This window comes from Camarhynchus parvulus, chromosome Z (assembly GCF_901933205.1).
Source record: "Camarhynchus parvulus chromosome Z, STF_HiC, whole genome shotgun sequence".
Taxonomy (NCBI): domain Eukaryota; kingdom Metazoa; phylum Chordata; class Aves; order Passeriformes; family Thraupidae; genus Camarhynchus; species Camarhynchus parvulus.
This window is the reverse complement of record NC_044601.1, coordinates 29,479,876-29,500,474: the sequence shown is the minus strand read 5'-3', so window position 1 is coordinate 29,500,474 and position 20,599 is coordinate 29,479,876. Positions and strand designations below refer to the sequence as shown.

Sequence of the window (20,599 nt, the reverse complement as noted above, 5' to 3'; positions counted from 1 at the left end):
ATTCTAATTCTCTTTAGTCAGGTGAAAATAAAAAAAGCCCCATGTAGAACAGAATAAACTACTGTTGATCCAATTTTGCCTACCTAGTGTTTTCAAGAGCAGAGTTGTGTGAAGAAGCATTACCAATGGTGCAACATACTGCAGTGCAATTACACAGAGATAATAGAATACCCGAGCCACCTAGAAAAGAGAAAGACTATAAGTTCATGATTCCTGATTGATCAAAGCAGACTTTTATGAATATGTATAGAAAGACAATTTAATAAAAAACCCAGTATTTATGCATTAAAGCTGTTTTAAGAATTTTCTAGTAACTCTTGGCATGTGACATATTGTCTTCAAAAGACCTAACAAAGAAATCCCCATAATGAATTCTAGTTTCAGGACATTTACAAATCTGAGAAGAAGGGCTGAAAGAAAATAATTAAAAGCATCAATTCTGTTAAAAAATAGAGAATCAATTTTGCTTCTGCAAACTGTATGCCATTATTCAATGACTCCTACTTTAATACACCAGAAACAAAAATATATATGTTTAATTTTACAAGTTCCCAGCCATTTACAAGCTAAATCCTATTCCAAAAATTAAGTAGTAGTCACAGTCCAAAGCCCCATAAAAGGTAAATGAAAGCTTCGTTAATATTACAGTCCTTTTTCAAAAGTGAGATATTTTTGAGATTTCCAACTGGAAAACATTTGTATTTTAGAAACAATGATAAGTTGAGTTTTCATTAGATCAATAACAGCATTTAAATGGTCTTTATTTCAGTCATACACTATGGTTCATCAAAGTCCATTCAGATATATCCCTCTCCCTACTTTCCCATAGGTTCCATTTTTCTCAAGATTGTAACATTACATATTTTTATAAGCTATTGACCTAAAAGATTAAATTAAATAAAGACGGAAAAAAGTGATAAAATAAGAGCAAGCAAGCAGTGAAATAAAACTACCCGTGTTTCATAAAAGAAGAGAATGCAGGTTGGCAAAAATTATGAAGATAGATGTGACAGTTTTGGGAATACCTCTCAACAGGCTTCTTAATGAGCATGCATCAAAAAACTAACATGAGAAAGAAAAGTAATAAGACACTGACAGAAGAAAAAGCATGAGACAAAAAAATTTGTCAAAAAATTGATGGAATATGACAAAAATTACAAATTAAAAAGTAATGATCACTGTACAATGATAGACAGGAAAGAATTCATTGGCAGAAGTTCATAAAAAAGGTAAAGCAGATATGATTAGTAAAACAAAACAAGACATAGGCCATCTAGTAACTATGGCCTTCTCAAACAGAATATATGAAGATGGAGAAATGGATATAAGAAATGCCACATGGAGAAGACATTAATGTTTTACAGATAGGAGTAAAATTCCCAGTATTAAAATAGCACATTTACAGCAACTAGCGTAGTTCCATCCTAACCAGCTGCTACTGCACGTACTTCTTAGTTTTTTTTCTGGAGCAAATTCCTAGCCACTTCGTAAATAACTAGTGCACCTTCAGACTATGACATTTAGACATTTAGTGTAACTACATGTAATAATGACAATCCTAGAAGAGGAGTCTCTGTCTTATGGCATGCTTCAAATATTCCTCCTGCAACAGACCCCAACTCAGCAGGATCATTAGACAGCACTATCATGCAACAACAGAAATGTAAATTTATTTTGAAGACAACACACGACAGCCATTCTACCTCATCCATTTGTTTAAGGTATGCTTTACTACTTTTCTTTTAAAAAAAGAAACCTCGGAAATTTTGTCTTGTCCACAATATGACAAATAATTTTTTAACTAGGCTGGTGCACTTCTAAGTGGTCTGACAGAATTAAACATCTGTCATTTTATTCCAAAATATAACCACCTTGTCATAAATTTTCCCTCAATTTAAAAATCATAGATGGTAACACTATATTTCCCGTCCATAAAAGTTCAATTTTTTCTTTCCCATGTTGTAATTACAGATCACCACTCATTGGAAGGGATCTTTTATACGAACTTCCAAATAACCAAGGACAAACTACCTGAATAACCGAGATGATACATCTCTCCGTATTTAGGTTTGCAGGATTTTTCTGTATTTTAATAGGAGATATAGTCTAGAAAGCTTCATTCAGATTTGAGCTCTGCTGCCACAGAAGACAACAAATTGGAAAAAAATCATTTGCACAGTCAAAATACTACAAATATACAATCTAAGTGCCACCATACTTACCATTTTCTGTAAATCAACCATACTTATTCTACCAGCTTCCTTTTTCATCTGGTCCACGCTTTTCTGGGCTAAATTCAGATAGGCCTGTAAATGACGACGCATCATAGCCAACCGTAAAACACACAACAGGATTATAATCCACAATCTGATGGTATCAAATGTATCTTCTGACATTCTGTGGATAAAGAAAAAGGGTAATGCTGCTTTCCAAAAACCACCTACTGCTATGGTTATTATACTGCTATGGTTTTTATCATCTGTAATCTTGAGACAAATTGCCAAAAACAGTTAACACACAAACTATAGTTATGAAGTTCACATGCAAGCAATGCCTTCTATTTCTCTTTCCCATTACTTCTCAATAGCCCTACAGCATAGATCCAAATTAGTATTCATTTGTCTGTAAACAATAGCAGTTCTTAACTGCCTACATTCTAAGTAATGAAGGTTGGACACTAAAAACGAAGGTTGCTGAGATAATTACAGGTTTTTGGACACACAGGACTAGATAGTAAATAGTACTAGATTGTGAATGGGTACTTCAGTTACCTGAGATACCCAGTAAAAGCTCAACCCTCATTTTAAGACAAACTGAGGAACAGAAACATACAAAATATGTATATCTGTTGTGTTTTATGTAATAGCTCAATGGTCACAGGATCACTTTAGAAGCTTACCTCACCTCTTTCAAGGATATTTTGAATTAGCACGACTAATTGTGACAATGACAATCTACTCTACTTGGACATTATTTCAAATACCACTCTTCCTGGAAACTCTTTCCCTTTCTATAATGTAAATATTTTACCTATCAATTCAATACCACTTCATCAGTATGTAAATATTAAGACAAACCTCCTAGCTTATGTTCTCATGCCAACATATCTTGTCTGTTTTCACTGAAACCACTTCTCTCCTACACCAATATGCAAGACATAAGGTTGCAGCGGGTAGCGAGGTGGTATTCCACCCCTACAAAAAACAACCCATTACTGCCAAGGAGTCATCAAGAGACAGCAGTTTTTTGGGAACCAGTACCTTAACACTCAACATTCTGCAACTCACTCTTTTGAAATAACAGAAGCTCCTTATAATTCAGCTGCACCTGCCACAATACCTCTGACAGCCGATGCTATTAAAGTCCTTCATGTTTCTTCAACGTGCAAAGAGTGCTAAGACAACGTTTTGTTCTCAATACCCCAGAAAGAACTTCTAAATGAAATCTTACAAAGGAATGCTCTCTTTGCCCAAAGGTGGGCTCATAATGTAGTCCTTAGTGATTGGTTTTACCCACAGTAGAACCATAAATAAAGGTGCCAAGAAGTTTACATGTAGCAATGTTCTGAAAAAAGAAAAAAAATGGGGAACTTAGTAAATGAAAACAATGACCATACTGTTGAAAGTATATACAGATTCAAAAGGAGAAATATTAACTTTAAAATAATTGGAAGAAAGATAAATAAGAAAATTTCTTCCCTATTTTATAGGTATGGCTTACATTTCAACCAAACAGTAACATTATATATTGTGAAATCACTCTGGATTTTGGCTTTAGAAAGAACAGGATAAACAGTTGTCAGAGGTCAGATTACACAGTTTAATGAAGCATTTTATTTAGAAACACTGATTAAATTAAAGTTGGTACTTACATTAAAGATACTTAGACCAAAAAAAATATTGTATGAAACTGCACAACAAAAATAAAAGTAGTACTCTTCAGTAATCTTTGAGTACAAAGTAGCAGAATTTTTAAATGGGATATAGTTTTTGGAGTTCTCCCTTAAATTAATATCCTTCTTTATTTCTAAACTTCTAAATTTTCTTCTCTATTTCTAAACCCATTTTCCCCAATCATTTTTTGTTGCTAAAATGAAATGAGAACAGTTGAAGGGATTGGGTTGTTTTGTTAGTGCAGTGTTTCCTCCCTGACAGAATCAGGTTTGTCTCTACCTTCACTACAGTACTTCTGCACTACAGAAAAAATTACGTAATCAAAAATTTTATAAAGAACACAAGATCTTCTCGATTGCAAACTATCAAGCTTCCTAAAACCACTAAAATGTGTGCATATAACAGAAGCTGTCATCAAACACAAATTTAAATCTTCGGTTTCAGATGAAGAAATAAGCCCTGCTAGCTATTAAGTGGTGCCTGGGAATGCACCTGGGAAGGATCAGTCCAAAGCATTTAATTAGATTGTGAAAGCCTTTACCTGAGCTTCTACTTATTTAGGAGATCCTACTGAGTTAACAGACTAATGTGCCAAAGGGTGGTGGGAATCTCTATTTTTTTGTTCTTGTTTTTGTTTTGTTTTTGTTTAATGGAACAGGCAGGAAGGCTGAAATACTCTTGATGCAGACTGTGGCAAAGGAAATGTGTATGAAAATTGTACAACTTTGTTAAGAAGACTCCAAATATATGCAAGTAAGGATACTACCGCCAAAGAAAAAAAATCAAACCAGTTCTTAAAACCTAAAAGGAATACTAGATGATTTTTATTCTGTTTACCTAAAAACAATGAACTTACTCCCTATACTCATAAAAGAATCACAATAATAATTTTGAACATATTAGTAAAATGGTTCTTGATCATTAACCTTTAAGTTTTGGGGCTTTTTTTTGCTCAGTGCTCCCTTGCAAGTTAAGTGTTCCATTCCATTAAGGAATAGATTTTGTGTTGGATATTTTTGAGTTGTTTAGTTTTGGTTCTTTTGTTGGGTTTTAAGAGAGATTTGTGGGGTTTTGGGGCAGCTTAAGGGATGTGGGGGCTTTTAGTTTTGATTACAGTTTTTTCTTTGGTTTTAGTTGTTTTTGTATTTTGTTTAGTTGGTGGGCTTTTTCTTTGCAGTTGTTTTGGTTGGGGTTTTTTAAGTAGAGTATGTATTTGACTGCAAAGATAGGCATTGTTTTAGTACCCAGCTTAGAGAGCTTTCTATCAGTGACAAGTCATCCTCATTTACAACCCCCCTCTTTAATCACTGTCAAACAAGTGTAGTCAATAACTTTAGCAAAAATGCATCAGCAAGGACAAGTTATGTTCTTCAGGTTTATTAGAACCTATCACTTGACAAATATTCTTTATAATGGCTTTATCTAATTATTTGGATACCTTATCATGTATCCATTTAATACCCATTTAATGTAATTTTCACATTGTTCCAGCTGAATAGTCCAAATATTGGTAGACTTTCAAAAATAACTTGGTGGTATTGAACAAAGTTATCTTCAACAACCAGTTCCGATACCGTCTAAAGAAGCTAGGTAAGTTTTAATTTTTATAACCACACTTCAGTGGATATTAATTGCCCCTTAGTTCTTAATTAATGAATTTTTTGCTTCAGAGAGTTTATATTTCTGCCTAGGATGTTACGTCCATTGATCAAGGAAGATGCTGGAATACTTAGAGAAAAGACACAAAGAATTTTAAAATAGTGAGAACTATAGCAATTAAGAACTAAGTAGTTTATCTGTCTGGAAAGAATAGATTAGGAAGTGACTCAGTCACAGTCTACACACAGACAGAAACATAACAGCAGATAAAACAATCCAGTAGCTGGCTGCTACATAGAAAACTACACTGAGTGCAAGTGTAATTGCTTATAAATTTACCAAGACTGGACTCAATTCAAACAGATTAATTTTTAAGCTGGGCATTCCTGAAGGGAAAGGAAAAAAATGCAATTTGCACAAAAATTATTTTCCTACTGGAAAACATAGTGGTTCTCTTAAGAAATTTACCAGACTGAACATCTAAACTGCCCTATGCTGCAGAATCTGTATTAAACATCAACAGCCAAGATCTCTGAAAGCCACTTGGAGTTTCACCCTCTCAACCAGAGAATGCTCAAAAGAAATAGTTAAATTGGACAGAACATTTTACTGCCAAATGGAAGGATGGCTGAAAATGAAAATACTCCTTTAAATTGGTATTAACATATGACCCTAATTAAATATTCTGGGTCATTTTTGCATTTTATCCTATGCTAAATTAATTAAAGGAATAATGCCCAGCTGTAAGTGTGGGTGAAAAAAACCAGTCTGTGGTCATATTTGTACTTCCTGAAGTTTATCTTAACTTCTGGAAAGACATGATGGGGGAAAGAAAGCTGGACACAGAGACATTCATGGTGGAGTTTTTGCAGGAGGAAAGGAAAGCTCCTTTAATTGAGACTCTTAATTACAAGGCAAAGAATGTAACAGACTGGCAAAGCACAGGTTGAGCAGAAAGTGGCAGGTGGCAAATCTGCTCATGATACAAAAAGCAGGCAGCAACAGAAGTCTTAAGTCACTACCTTCTTGTTGGAATAGTTTGCTTAGACATTTTTAGACATAAAAGATTTAAGACTGAGTAGCATATACCTATTTGCATATATTTTCTCTTACTGTGTTATTTTTTCTGTTGCTAAATTCAGAGCATCCAGATGCATTTGAGCCAGTCGCAAGCCAGGGAATGTCAAAAAAGCACCAATAAGTGAACACAGAACAGCCAGGAACAATTTGAAGGTTAGTTTAGACACAGGACCCCTAAAAGAAAAGAAAGGAAGTAAGCATTTTCTTGGGGAGGACGTTGGGGGAGCGGGGAGTATCAGAGACTACTTTCAATCCAACAGTATCTAACATTTAATAAAAAAAGCCAACAGTATTCTATAGGCTTCCTCCAAAATACTAGCATTATTAAAAACCAATCAGAAATTAAAATTTTTAAAAATACTTTCAAAATCTAACAAAATAATCTATTTAATTCCTAGAAAAACAGAAAACCTAATTTACTGACTGTGAGATATTAATTTGTTAGTAGAGAAGAAAAAAAAGAATAATTTTATATTGTAATTAGCAACAAATTATATAACAGAAACAGCTAAAATAGAATTAATTTCACGACTGTGTTTTTAAGAGGAACAGATGTTTCATAAGTTTAACTGCTTGAAGACAAAATGGATACCTTATTCTACCATTATCCATTAAAAATCTCTATCAAACTGTTATTACTGCAACTTTTCACAAATTTATCTGAAATGTACACATGGTTGTTAACACGTCTCTTCCAAGTGATTAGTATTGTACATAATAAAAGCTACGGGAAAAGTATCCATGATCAAAGAAATCACAGAATTAATCATGTAATTAACAAATACAGGTTTACACAAAGAAAAAAAAAGAACAAAACAAAACCCTCAAACAAACAATAAAACCATCATAGTTACAGTGAAATGTAACTAGTAGATCAAAGAGGAACTAAACCAAATCTAGTGATTCAAATGAGTTTCAGATTCTTTCTTAATCTATGTCACCTAAACTATCAAAAGACACCATCATTAACTCTGGGTACTGCTAAAAAAGGCAAAGCACTGCAATAATTTATAGCTAAACAAACAACATCAAAATGAATACAGAAGGTAGTGACTTTGCAATAGTTTAGGAAAGTAGATTAAAGAAAGGCTAAGAAACACACGGGATTCAGTTAATGGTTTCCCATGAGTTTATTCATAAATTACAGTGATCTAGTTTGTGGAAGCTTCTGTTCCTCAAAAGTAAAGATATGCCATGGCTTCTGCATGATACTTGAGACTTATCAAGCAAGAAATTCAATGCGCTCCCAGTGATGAAATGGTCCCTAAATTCTAAATTTTAGCACACAAGTATAAGGAACTGTAACAGAAAACCATTTTGCAATATACAAAGCCTATGACAGTGTTTGTGTATTTATGTAACATCACAAGATATGGCATGCTCCTTTAACAGTCTACATGAGGCTTGGATGTCCTGTAGCAAGCAGATGTTTTTGCATGACAGGAACACACTTATAACCTGAAAACATGAATAACACAACTTATTCCTAATGCGAAATTTAACACAAACCTCTGTCTTGTAGCTTTTGCACACTCCTTCTCTTACATGCCATAGGAATGATAAAAAATACTTCTCTATTTAAACAAACCTTTTTGAAGGGAAATACTGTGAAAGAAGTGTTTACAGTTTTGAACTGTATTTTATGAACTACAATCAAAATGTCAGTAATTATCTCCATATTAAAATGAAAACTTTAATGCAACTTCAGTTACTTGTGGGTACTTTCAGATCTTTTCATTAATCTCTTTAAAGTGTTGGAGGGATTATAACCATGTACAAAAGCAAAACATGCAAGACAAAGGCTTGCAAAGAAAATCCAAATGGTTCATAAATTCACATATAGACAGACAAGTTATAAATTCACATATAAACAGAAAATTGTATTTTCAGAAACTTACTGGGATTCCAAACCTTGTTTTTCGAGAAACTGCATAGCACTTTCTGAGAAATTCGAGAATCCTGCAGGGACATATATATTTCTTTTATTACAGTACAAACAAATAATCCCTTTTGTGAAATAAAACGCTGGGTAACAAGTCATCTTTTAAACAATTTTTCATATGTCTAACAGAGCTCTTTCATGTGCTAATTAGTTGGCCACAATAAAGTAAAGCTTGATTAACAACATCTGCACTATTTGAACACTTTGGGAAGATGAAAAAAGATAACTTTTTAAATGTTTTTCCAGTAAGGGAGCTACACTTTACTATGAAAGTAAAAAAGGGCTAAATCTGTAACTGGAAGACAAATACAATTAACAAAACAACCAACCTAGGCAAAAAATAGACTATTTAAGAGAACAGTAGGAAAATGTACAGGATATTGTCTAGAATCTTCATTCCGAAGCAAATTTCCTTAGACGCATATAACTTACAGCATTTATTTTAACACAGATTTTCTCAAAAACTCTGGAAATAATTTATTCAGATCATGCAATCACTACAGCTGTTTCAAATACTAAAGAAAGGAGTTACCTGATTCTAATCCAAACTCTAGATAGTTTTCTGTCACAATGAGTATTGCCATGGCTTTCACAAAGAAGAAAAAACCAAAAGTGACACAGACTGATCTTTCACCTCCATCTTCAACTTTGAAATAGTGGGTAGTCAATGAAAACAGTACCTTACTACGTAATAAAAAGGTCAAGGAAAATTAAGTTTGTAAAATAACAAAGAATCTTATAACTAAGAATTATAATATTTTATTCTGTTCATCTACAGGGTTGTTCTATGATGTGCATTTATTTCTTTGGAAGGTAGTATGTGTTCAGCCAATTTCAGGTTAAATTACAGAACATATTAAAGCATAATAATCTCATAATGCATAGCCAGGAATACTCTGGAGTAGAGTTTTGATCTAGGCTTACTTGTAGTAAGAAAGAAGACACATGAAAAGATGAACTTCTATTTCTCCCCTTTCAGATAAATCATTTTGTTTGGAAAATACTTTAGGATCAAATCAAATCAATCATCCTGACACCAACAAGTTCATCACTAAGCCACTTCTTCAAGCACTTCAACATCCTTTTATCTAGCCCCACTGCCACAAAGACAAACATTTAAGACATCACCTGCTCTGTTATCAGGGTGTTTTAAAAATATTTTTATGTATTCTTTTTTACACATTTCTAAATCAGTTCTCAAGTGTAACAGATTAGGATAAACTTTTCATTATACACTCTTATTACTATGAACTGCAGCTCATTATAATTTAAATGGTACGCAATATCCAGTCCAGATTTAAAAAAAGTATTTGGAGATAATTCCAGGCATTACGTGATTTGAAAAAAAAAGGACAAAAAGGAAAAAAAAAAGATTTTAAGTGTAATCTGTAGCACCTTTTTTCCTCCACTATGCAATAATGCAGTTGTATTTGCCTATTTCTAGTACTGAAATAATATTAATATGTAGAGTACATGAAAACATTTTTGGGGGTATATATTCAGTCAAACACTTTAACAGTCGTCAATCTCTCAAGAAACGATGATTATGCTTCAACAGGCAGCACACATTTAACATACACACTGCTGAATTTCATGTATATGCAGAGAGATTCTAATATGCACAATGTGGTCTAAGGACAGCATCTAGTAATTCTAATCTCATACAGAAATCACCTTCAGACCCCTCTATACTTTACAGAAAGAACTGATACATCAAAAGGAAGACTTAACTTATCCCAAAAAGAAGGACATAAGAGATCATACAGACTGTGTTCTGGACGTTGTTTCTCTGAATAACGCATGCTTAAACCAAGGCTCTTTGTACAGCTAGCAGCATTAATCACAAATTGAAAACACCCTGAAGTTATACAAAGGACTTTATAAGTTTGTGATCAACAAACCTAATCTATCATCAGATTTATGACCCCCACCGATATGACTTCAAGTATGGATTGTGCTTGAAGGATTTGGAAAATTCAAGGAGGAAAAAGAAAGCATACTAAAATTATAGTGCAGATTCAGAGCTCAATAAATAGATCCATGATTATGCAAACTACACAGGACTGAAACCCTCTGTTAGTTAAATAATCACCACTGCTTCTATTTTTGGGTTGGAGAAGATTGAAGCATTATGGTTTGCTTCATCGCTTCCTTCCATTGCAAGACCTAATATTCAGGATGTACTGAAAGAATTATTTAGGAGTATTTAGTGCTAAGTTAATAGAATGCCTGCACCAGTTCCCCCCTTCATTGAGTTTTTTTTGCCACGAGAAGCATTATAGAATTGTATACTTTGCATATTGTATTTAGTTGCAGGCATTGTAGAAATCATTGTATACCCTTTTACAAAAATAATTATAATTTTTAAACTGCTGCGATTATGGAATTCTTTAATTTTATAGTTCATATGTTGAAGTGAAAAAGATCCATCTTCTGTTCGTACTAAAACACATGAAAACTCTGAACTCACAGAAGCAGACATTCTGAGTTGGACAGGACCCATAGAATCATCCAGCTCCTGGGCCTGCACAGCACCATCCCCAAGAATCACACCATGCGCCCGACACCACTGTCCAAATGCTTCTTGAACTGTCAGGCTTGGTGCTGTAAGCATTTCCCCAGGGAGCCTGTTCCAGTGATCAATCATCCTCCATGTCAAAACTTTTTCTTAATATTCAATCTAAACTTCCCTAACTTAATGCTGAAGATTGCAATGCAAGATGTATACCATTACCATCTGTATGGCCGATTATCTTTTGTCAAGTGGGCAGTTTGCCTTATCTCTCTCTTTGAGTGACCACAATCACACCTCCCTCGGGAGGGGACATCTGCTGATAACAGACTATTGAATATCACTGCATGACTGATAAGAACTATAATATCCCATTGTGAGATGCTCCACCCAGAGGGAGGAGCCAAGCATTGCTACCCAGATATAATCCACAGATTTTTGAGACACCAGCACGGCTTTCTCCACTGGATTTCCCACAGGAACAGCAGCTGCCTCTTCTTCCACTGGATCTTCGGAGCAAGAATACATCCTTCTCTACAGAACCCAACAGAACCACACCTGACAACTTCAGGAGGACAGCAGCCACATTTTCAATTGGACTGCTACCAACACCCTGACCCACAGGGTGTCAGGTTGGGTTCTGATTCTGTCAGTGTTGTTCTAGTGTACTGCATTGTTTATTTTATCCTTTTATTTTCTTCCTTCCCTATTAAAGAACTATTATTTCCTGCTCTCCTATTTTTTTGCCTGAGAACCCCTCAATTTAAAATTTATAGCAATTCAGAGGGTTGGGGAGGGTTCACATTCTCCATTTCAGGGGAGGCTCCTGCCTTCCTTAGCAGACTCCTGTCTTTCCAAACCAAGACACGTAACTTCAGGTCTTCCCTGGCCTAACTTAACTTCAGGCCATTTACTGGAGTCCTGTCACTGGGCACCACAGAGAAGAGATCAGTGTCTGCCCCTTCTCTTCCCTCACAAGAAGGCTGTAGACTGCAATGAGGTCACTCCCCTCAGTCTCCTCTTCTCCAGGCTGAACAGGCCAAGTGACCTCAACCACTCCTCATATAGCTTCCCCTCCTTCATTCTCCTCATGGCTGTTTGCCCTCCTGGTTGCCAGGGCACTGCTGACTCCCACTCAACTTTCTGTCAACCAGCAGCATCAGGTCCTTTTCTATGGCACTACTTTCTAGGCTCGTGTTCCCTGGTCTGCCCATACAACCAAGGTTGCCTGATCCCTGGTGCAGAATCCAACACTTTCCCTTGTTGAACTTAGAATGGTTGGTGATTACCCATATCTCTTTGGGCTTGAATTTGTTGAGGTTACTCTGCAGGGCCACCCTGCCTTCAAGGGAATCAACAGCTCCTCCAAGTTTTCTATCATCTTCAAACTTGCTCTGTATCCTCAGTACAACTTTTCACCTCTTAACACACTGGCATGAAACAGAAGAAACATTTGTCAACAAAACACAAAATTGCTCTATATTTAACTTTGACACATCATGTTGACTGCTTTCTGTCAAAAATATGTAGGCAAGAAAATTTTTCTGAATTTTCTGTTATAGAATAATTTCTGGTCTTGACAGATTGAGTTAGTGAGTAGTTGAGTAAGTTTTAAGTATTCTCTGCATCCCAAAAACCTGATGTCACAACATAGGAATGAACCCCTTCTGAAACCTCATCTAACTAGGCTCCAGTGACCACAGGAATTGTTACCAATACCCTCTGTATTGTACCTCTTCCTGCAATATACAATTCACCAACCCTGTTACACCTAGAATTGCAACTACTATAGGGTTATTTATATTGATTACTCCTGAGATACAAGAGATGAAGCAAACAAGGCATTGTCACCGATAAATCTAAGAGTACATTGTGGCTTTTGTATTAGAAGCTCTTTTTTCCATTAGTTCTATTAAACACCCCCTCATCCTTAAAAACCTGAGTGAAAGGTGTTGGCTATCTTCTGATTTTTGAAACAGTAGCCACCTCTTTCTCCTTCCTTCTGCAGAGACAAAACTAAAATTCTCAACCTCACACCAAAAAATAAAATAAAGGATGTGCAGCAACAATCATACATTATCTATACTATAGCTATAATACAATTAAAAGGTGCCCCAAGAGCCAGACACTGATTTTCTTCTCACAGTAGACTAGAAAAACCACCTTCTGGACCATGGATCTGTTCACTGACATGTCTAAGGGCAAATACCTGAAATACCTGATCTGGAAGCATGCTAACTGACATTCTTTTCCCCAAATGTGAGTTGACTTTCTCTTCTAGCAAGTTTTTATACATTACAAGGAAAAAATTCTGGAGAAATTCTATGATTTATGCTCCAGTCTACTTAGAAAAGAGCTCCTGTCCATGCTATAAAGGCGTCACACATTTTAATAATTATTCAGGACAGACAAGCATGAAGCATATTCAGAACTCTTAGCCAAATGTAAACAAACATTAGAGTTCAAGGTTTTATATAACACCAGCAGCTACTGCTGATATTACTAAGCAACTGACCAAACCACAACACATTAAGAATCTTTAAAGCTGCCATTGATATAGAGGAAACAATTTTGAATATTCAAGAGGTTTATCAACTGTAACTTAGCATTTTATCTCTTCTCAGCTGCTGAAGGAGCAGAGGAGCTGTAGCAATTTACTTTCCAGTTCACCTTTCTATAATTTGCTCTCTTAAAAGCCCTTATTCCATTCCACTGCTTTATCTCCAATCATATCTTTAAACTGCAACTTTCCCCCCTAAAGCACGAGTCTGGATTCGTATGTGGTACACACTTAATTACCATGCAAGCATCTATATGTGATACTGCCTTTTCCAGTAAAATAATTTTAAAAATTAACTGCCTCCTCCATAACAAAACAAACATTTTATGGTTTGATAATGCCTGTTTCCTAAATACTCCACTCCTGTTTCCCTCAGTTTCAGAGGCGAGTTTAGCTTTTCACAGAGCTCAGTTTCTACAACTGTTTACATACCTTATTTAGAATACCTTGAATGTATTTTAAAATTACAAATTCACACATGTATTTTTGCAGTAAACTAGTATACACATCATTGTGCTAGTCTGATCAAGAAGCATCAGATTAAACATATTGAAAAAAAAAGCACACTAAATTTCCAAACTTCTTCAAAAGCTGTACTTTCTGTACACATAACCATTTCTGATTGCCAAATTGAACAAAATCAAGTTAGTTTAGAACCACTACATACTACAGATGAACACTAACTATCTTTGCATACATGCATTTTTCTCCTAAACGGTCTGGTATTAATGTTAGCAAGCTAATGATACCAGCATTTGCAAAGAGCATGTACAGCATATATATTATTCAACAATGGCATTAGCTTACAGGACCCTTTTTCCGGACGCCAAATATTTTTGTGTCCCGCCCATCAGTGGCACGGAGATTTATATGAACTGCAGAATTATGTAAACTATTTGGAACAGGTAGAGGGCGATTCAACACAATCGAAAAGGATACACTGCAAAACCCAAGACAAGGAGACACCATACTATGCTGATATTCATTTCTTGTGAAGGCTTCATAATACTGTAGTAGACTTCTGTCACCACATACACAACTGTAGCTGCAACAGTGAAATCCACCAACCACTGATATTCTGGAAAGTAATGCAATGCTGAAAAATATAAGTTTGTGAATGTTAAAGGTATGTTTTAAGGCAGTTACTGATATATATAGAATGGAGCAGCAATTAAAAGAGGTTTTCAACTGTGTATTAAGTGTATTAAAGTGAAATTTAGGTAGACCAAGATCAACCAAGGAAAATGCAACAATGAAAAAGTTACTCAAAAATGTGAACGTCATTCTTTACTTCTGTCATCCAATACTTAATAACTACTCAAATTTATAAGGCTATGAGGTTTTACTATTTTATCACCTCAGCTTTTATACATTAACATCCTAAATCCAAAAAGCATACTTAATTTAGATTTCACAACACAGAGAGTAAAAGGTTTTCCAGTTGAGTCTGGCTGCAATTCCAGGTAAGAGGGTTTGTTTTGACCCTTTGCTAAAGATTGAAATCTCACTGGCTATTGTTTATTATATTACAAATAAACAATACTTTTTATTTTACAAACCCCACCATCTAAGATACCTGATGGATTGCTCATCGAGATTTTGTTAATACATCCTATAAAGCAATAATCATTGTGTAAACTTCACTGTAAAAATTCTGGGAATCATACTGCGTTGCATACAGGCTAGATGTTATGGAGAGAGTTCCCACAGGTGTTGGAAACTCTCAAAGAACCATTTGTGACAACACAAATTGTCTCCCCCAAACACTTTCCCTACATGTACACAATTTAAAAGTGAGAAAACACTACTGAACGTTTTACTTGACTACAGGCTACGTGTTGGCAAAGATATGAAACTGGGCAAGCTTAAGTATTTCCAAGTCCTACACTTGTTATTTGGAATTAACAATCTGGTTAGATTTACAAACAAATTGTATATATTATTTTTCAAACACAGTCAAACCCTATCTTGTATCATTCGGTTGACAATTACATGACATAATTTCAGGTAAGTAACACTAATTGAAACTTGTGAATGTTTTGTTTATTTACTTCAAAAACTTCATTTATATTACACACATTCTGTCTCCCACAATTTAAGCTGAGAATATACATCCTTTCTTTCTATATTTATCCAGAGTACATATAAATATAAAAAAGTAGGTAGAAATATGTATCACATACATATTCATATATGACCTTTCTGTACAGAATGACTGATTATGATTTAATAATCAAAAATTACCATCTAAAAATAATAGTCATACTTTCCACTTCCTTCAAAACACTTAATGTTGCATATTTCTGTACTGTCGCTTGCTGTTTTTAAGCATTTTATCTGAATGCTTGAGATATATGGCTGAAAGGGCTTAGTTTCCAATACTACAGCACATACCCTACGTTAGATGAGCAGAAAGTATGACTTGACATCTGCCAATTGTTACTTTCTTGTACAAAGTTAAAAACTCTATTTTGAATAGACAATTAAGTGATTGTTTAAGTGCTGTCTCATATTGCTATAACTGATAAAGTTGTGCTTTATGTTGGCTTTCATCTTCTCATCCTTTTCCACAACACTGCTATTAACCGTCACTCATAGAATAAAGGAGACTCAGCCCAACTACCTGCTTTCTCATTTATGACCAGTTTTGCATTCTATTCATTCACATTCTACAAAAAAGACATTTCAGCATTAATTACAAATAAACACTTGATAGAAAGAATCAGGATATATTTGAAATAATGTATTATTGTTGCATACTCTTACCAATAGTGTCCCTTTCTGTTACAGATTTTGTTTCCAGATGAAGATCAATATCTTTTGGAATGGTTAAGGGTTTGTTTTCAATATGACCATTATATTTTCTGTAAAAGAAAGAAATAAATAGATAGTACAAGCATGGGTATGACAAAATAAAGCTTTTCAATATAGAATGACATTCCAAATTTTAGACAAATGCAGAATGCTTTTTTTTTTCCAAATACAAGTATTTTAATCTTTTTAACTAAAAGTAGAACTTCAAGTTAAAATCTTGGAAAACAACCAGATATGTCAATGGCTCCCAGCTATAACTTGACAGACTCTGACATAGTATCGTGGTATGGATTTAAATGGCTTCCAGCTGCTTCAATCTGAGCATGTATTGGATCAAGGTCCAGGAGACAGTATTTATTTCAGCCCACTGATTTTATCTATTCAGAACTACACCACCACTACAGTGGTAACACCAAGTCAAAAAAAAGAAAAAAAAAACTTGCATCAGTCTTTCTTGTCACAACAACCAGGTACATCACATGACCTGAACTAACCTAGATCTTTGAAAGGTCCAACCTACTAGCCATCAAGCGAAGGAAATTTAAGATATCTTTCTAATCTAAAAGGATGTGTATTTAGACCAAAAGGTGCTTTTCATCTGGAGCTCTCGAACTATACCAATATCATGATTTTCACTTCCCTGAAATTAAGTCATACTAGAAGACTTTAAATTAAAAACCCAGCACACTCTTAAAAGAAGATTAACAAAGTTAAAGAATTTAATCTGGTAGACCAGCATTAGTAACTAATGTAAAACTTCCTTCTCACACTATTTAAAAAAAAAAGGAGATCAGAAGATGTTTTGCTACATTAAAAAACCATACCTAAAACCTAAGACCTCTAAAAGGCTAGAAAAAAAACAATAAACTGCCACATTTTACAATACACCTCTGAAATTAGAAAATGAGAGGTGGATTTTCCATAGGAAAACAAATTATTGCAATATAAGCATTAAAAAGAAATCAAATCAATCATGAACTTAGTTTTCAGGAATGCTTTCATTTCAGCTCATATGTGAGAGGAAAATAGAAGCAGAAAACATTAATAAAATTTTTCAGTTATATTTATGCTTAGCATAACCTGAAGCACAAGAATTTTAATGGACAAACTATAGAGAGGAATCTAAACTACTACCCAAAAAATCAGTCGTGCAAATCTACAGAAGAAGTCCCAAACACTGCCCAAGGACTAGACTACCTGCAAGCTCCTGTGTACTTCCATGCCTGCAGCTGTACTCCTGATTTTTTTCCTACTACCTGTATCCAGGAGTACTATCATCTTGAGTGAGATGAGCATTTTTACCACTGAAGCCATTTGAGATCAACAAGACTCTGTGTTCCTACAATTTAATTATCCCAGGGCCCCACAATCCAAGAGGCACAGACAGAATATACCTAGGACCACTGAATACTTTAGTTCAAAGTAATTCACAGTAGCTATGGACTTTTTCATAAGCCTAACAATTTTGTATAATACAAACAATTCAGAAGCAGAAAACCCACCTAATATTCTTGTGCTCTTAAAGCCTACAGTATAATACACTAAAGGGTAATATGCACTGAATAAAATTAACTAAAATTTCACACTACAGCTGTTTCTAAGGCAAATTTTCAAGCAAGCTCCTTGTATCTCCTTTTACCATTTCTCTTTAAATTAGTTCAGACTGAGAGTGTATTTAAGGAGCTGGTGATATACTTTGCAAGACTAGTGTCTTGACAAAGCAGATTCTTTATTCTCCAAAGTATTCTTTATCATGGGGAGTATAAAACAGATGCATCTTTATTTCTCTCACACTATCTGTTTCACATCTCCTTGTTGGGATGACTCAGAAGATGTACAATCCATTTTGTGCACCCTAAATCAGTAAATCCAAACCAACTCAACAGGAACAATTCCCACTTAACTATGGTTCTTCACAAACCAGAGTCACTTCTTTCAAGGACACAGAGGTACACTTATTGATTAAAAAATAAATTATTATTCATTCAGCAGTTAAACAAGTAAAGCAAACAAAACATCATTTAAGCCTCCACATTACTGCTTTAGTTTCTTTGAAGTTTTATATTCCCCTTTGATTAACATTCACCCTGGTACAACCACCTACTACTACTATTGCAAAAGACTAGCAAGGCTGAGGAAAGGCAATAAGAGCAAAGGCACAATTATTATGTGGCAGTACAATTGTGTTTTTCAGTTTAAGGCTCCTACAGGTGGACCTAAACTTATAATTACATAATTAAAGTTATTTCACATATGAATAAATATCACTGGTTACATGGATAATTATAAATTATGTTCTTATTCACAATTATTTTGCCTCATTTTTGTCACAGAAAACTGTTAAGATAAAAAGACATTCTTAATTTTAAGGGATGTTGTAAAAAAAAAATTACTACTTTACAAGGAACAACTTAACCCAGAGAATGACGGTGAATGATGCTGCATCAAGTTGGCAGCTGGTCACTCACAGCCTTCCATAAGGCTCAGTACTGGGCCCCATCCTGTTCAAGATCTTTAGAGATCATCTGGACAAGGGGATGGAGGGCACCCTCAGTAAATTTCCAAACACTAAGTTGGATAGGAATGTTGATCTCCTGAAGGGCAGGAAGGCTCTTGGGAGAGATCTGGACAGGCTGGATTGAGCTGACACAAATGACATGAGGTTCAACAAGTCCAAGTACTGGGTCCTATACCTGAGTCACAACAACCCTATGCAGTGCTACAGGATGGGGCAGAGCCACTGAGAATTGCCCAGCGGAAGAGGATCTGGGGCTGCTGGTTAACAGTGACTGAACATAAGCCAGCATGGGCCTAGAGGGCCAAGAAGACAAGCACATCATGGCCTGTGTCAGACATAATGTGGGCAGCAGGACCAGGGCAGTGACTGTATTCTCTAGTCAGCACTGCTGCGGTCATATCTAGAATCCTGTGTTCAGTTTTGGGCCCTTCACAACCAGAAAGACATTGAGGTGCTCGAGCAAGTCCAGGGACATGGAACTGGGGAAGGGTCTGGAGTACAAGTTAGATGAGGAGAAGCTGAAGGAGCTGGGAGCTCTCAGCCTGGAGAAAAGGAGGCTCACAGGGAACCTTTTTGTTCTCTACAACTGCCTGAGGGAAGGCAATAGCTCCGTGTGGGATGGTCTCTTCTCGAGGTTAACTAGTAACAGGATAAGAGGACCTAGCTTCAAGCTGTGCCAGAGGAGGTTCAGGATAGACCTCAAGAGGAATTTTGTCGTGGAATTGGAATGGGCTGCCCTTCTTGGGCAGTATGTGGTGAAGTCATCATGCCTAGAAGTTTTCAACAAATGACTGGATGTGGCCCTCAGGGCTGCAATTGACATGTGATCAAAGGTTGATCTCAGAGGTCTTTTCCAACCTAAAAGAGGCAAATACAATTGCTAACCATGCTGCTTAAGAGCTAGGAAACAGGAAGAAAAATTAAATTACAATTAACATTACATGAGCAGTAGAGAGATTAATTCAAATCTTAAGATTTATAATGGAGTTCATATTGGGATAGAAGAACCAGAGCTAGGAAAAAACCTCCTGTGTTGCCAAAAAAACCCCCACAGTGGATTGTCTGGTTCTAAACAAAGCCAATTTACACATATTTCATCAACATGGACAGCTCCACCACCTCAAGATGTCTCAGTTCTTGATGCAGCTGTACTTTCAGTACAGCTGTTTAGAACTTCATGTCTGAATACCAGAAATCTATTTCCAGCTTAAGCTGATAGACAGCTATTCCATCCCCTCAGTTGTCTTTTGATAGATTCAGAAAGCCCAGCTCTTTTAGCCCCCTTGAGTAAGACAGACTTTGTTTCCTGGATGATCCCAGCAGCTCTCTTTTCCTGTTCACATACAAATTTTATTTTTCTTGAACACAAGTGATTGGAACTGTACACAGTAATCCAGATAAAGTTCCACGTTGGTGTCTTGTCCAAGAGGCTTAATATTTCCCTCTCTCTTCACTAGAAACATTTAATGTAATATATCCTAGGAGCCCATTTGCCTTTTTCACAGCTGTGTTAAGAGCAGTGGCTTACAGTAATCCTATGCGAAACTAATATACTCAAATCTTTCTTCTCTCACTTCAAGATGAAAAGCTACAATCCTAATATTTGTTTCCACAGTTTCCATCTAAATGCATACACTCACTAAAAAAACTTGCCATTGAATTAGCATTTCACAGATCGTTT

The 20,599-nt window shown here is 35.5% G+C and overlaps 1 protein-coding gene across 3 annotated transcripts in view; it reads right to left on the bottom strand.

The window, feature by feature from the left end:
- The window catches only part of TMEM161B (transmembrane protein 161B), a 43,163-nt gene that overhangs the window by 8,815 nt on the left and 13,749 nt on the right, over positions 1–20,599 (bottom strand). For all 3 annotated transcript variants that reach the window (XM_030968410.1, XM_030968411.1, XM_030968412.1), the window contains 8 exons: positions 16,353–16,450; positions 14,526–14,682; positions 9,047–9,198; positions 8,471–8,531; positions 6,606–6,746; positions 3,451–3,564; positions 2,223–2,397; positions 84–180 (listed from right to left, as the gene is read on the bottom strand). In XM_030968410.1, coding sequence (XP_030824270.1) covers positions 84–180; positions 2,223–2,397; positions 3,451–3,564; positions 6,606–6,746; positions 8,471–8,531; positions 9,047–9,198; positions 14,526–14,682; positions 16,353–16,450 — 995 coding nt within the window. The remainder of the gene's footprint in view (positions 1–83; positions 181–2,222; positions 2,398–3,450; positions 3,565–6,605; positions 6,747–8,470; positions 8,532–9,046; positions 9,199–14,525; positions 14,683–16,352; positions 16,451–20,599) is intronic.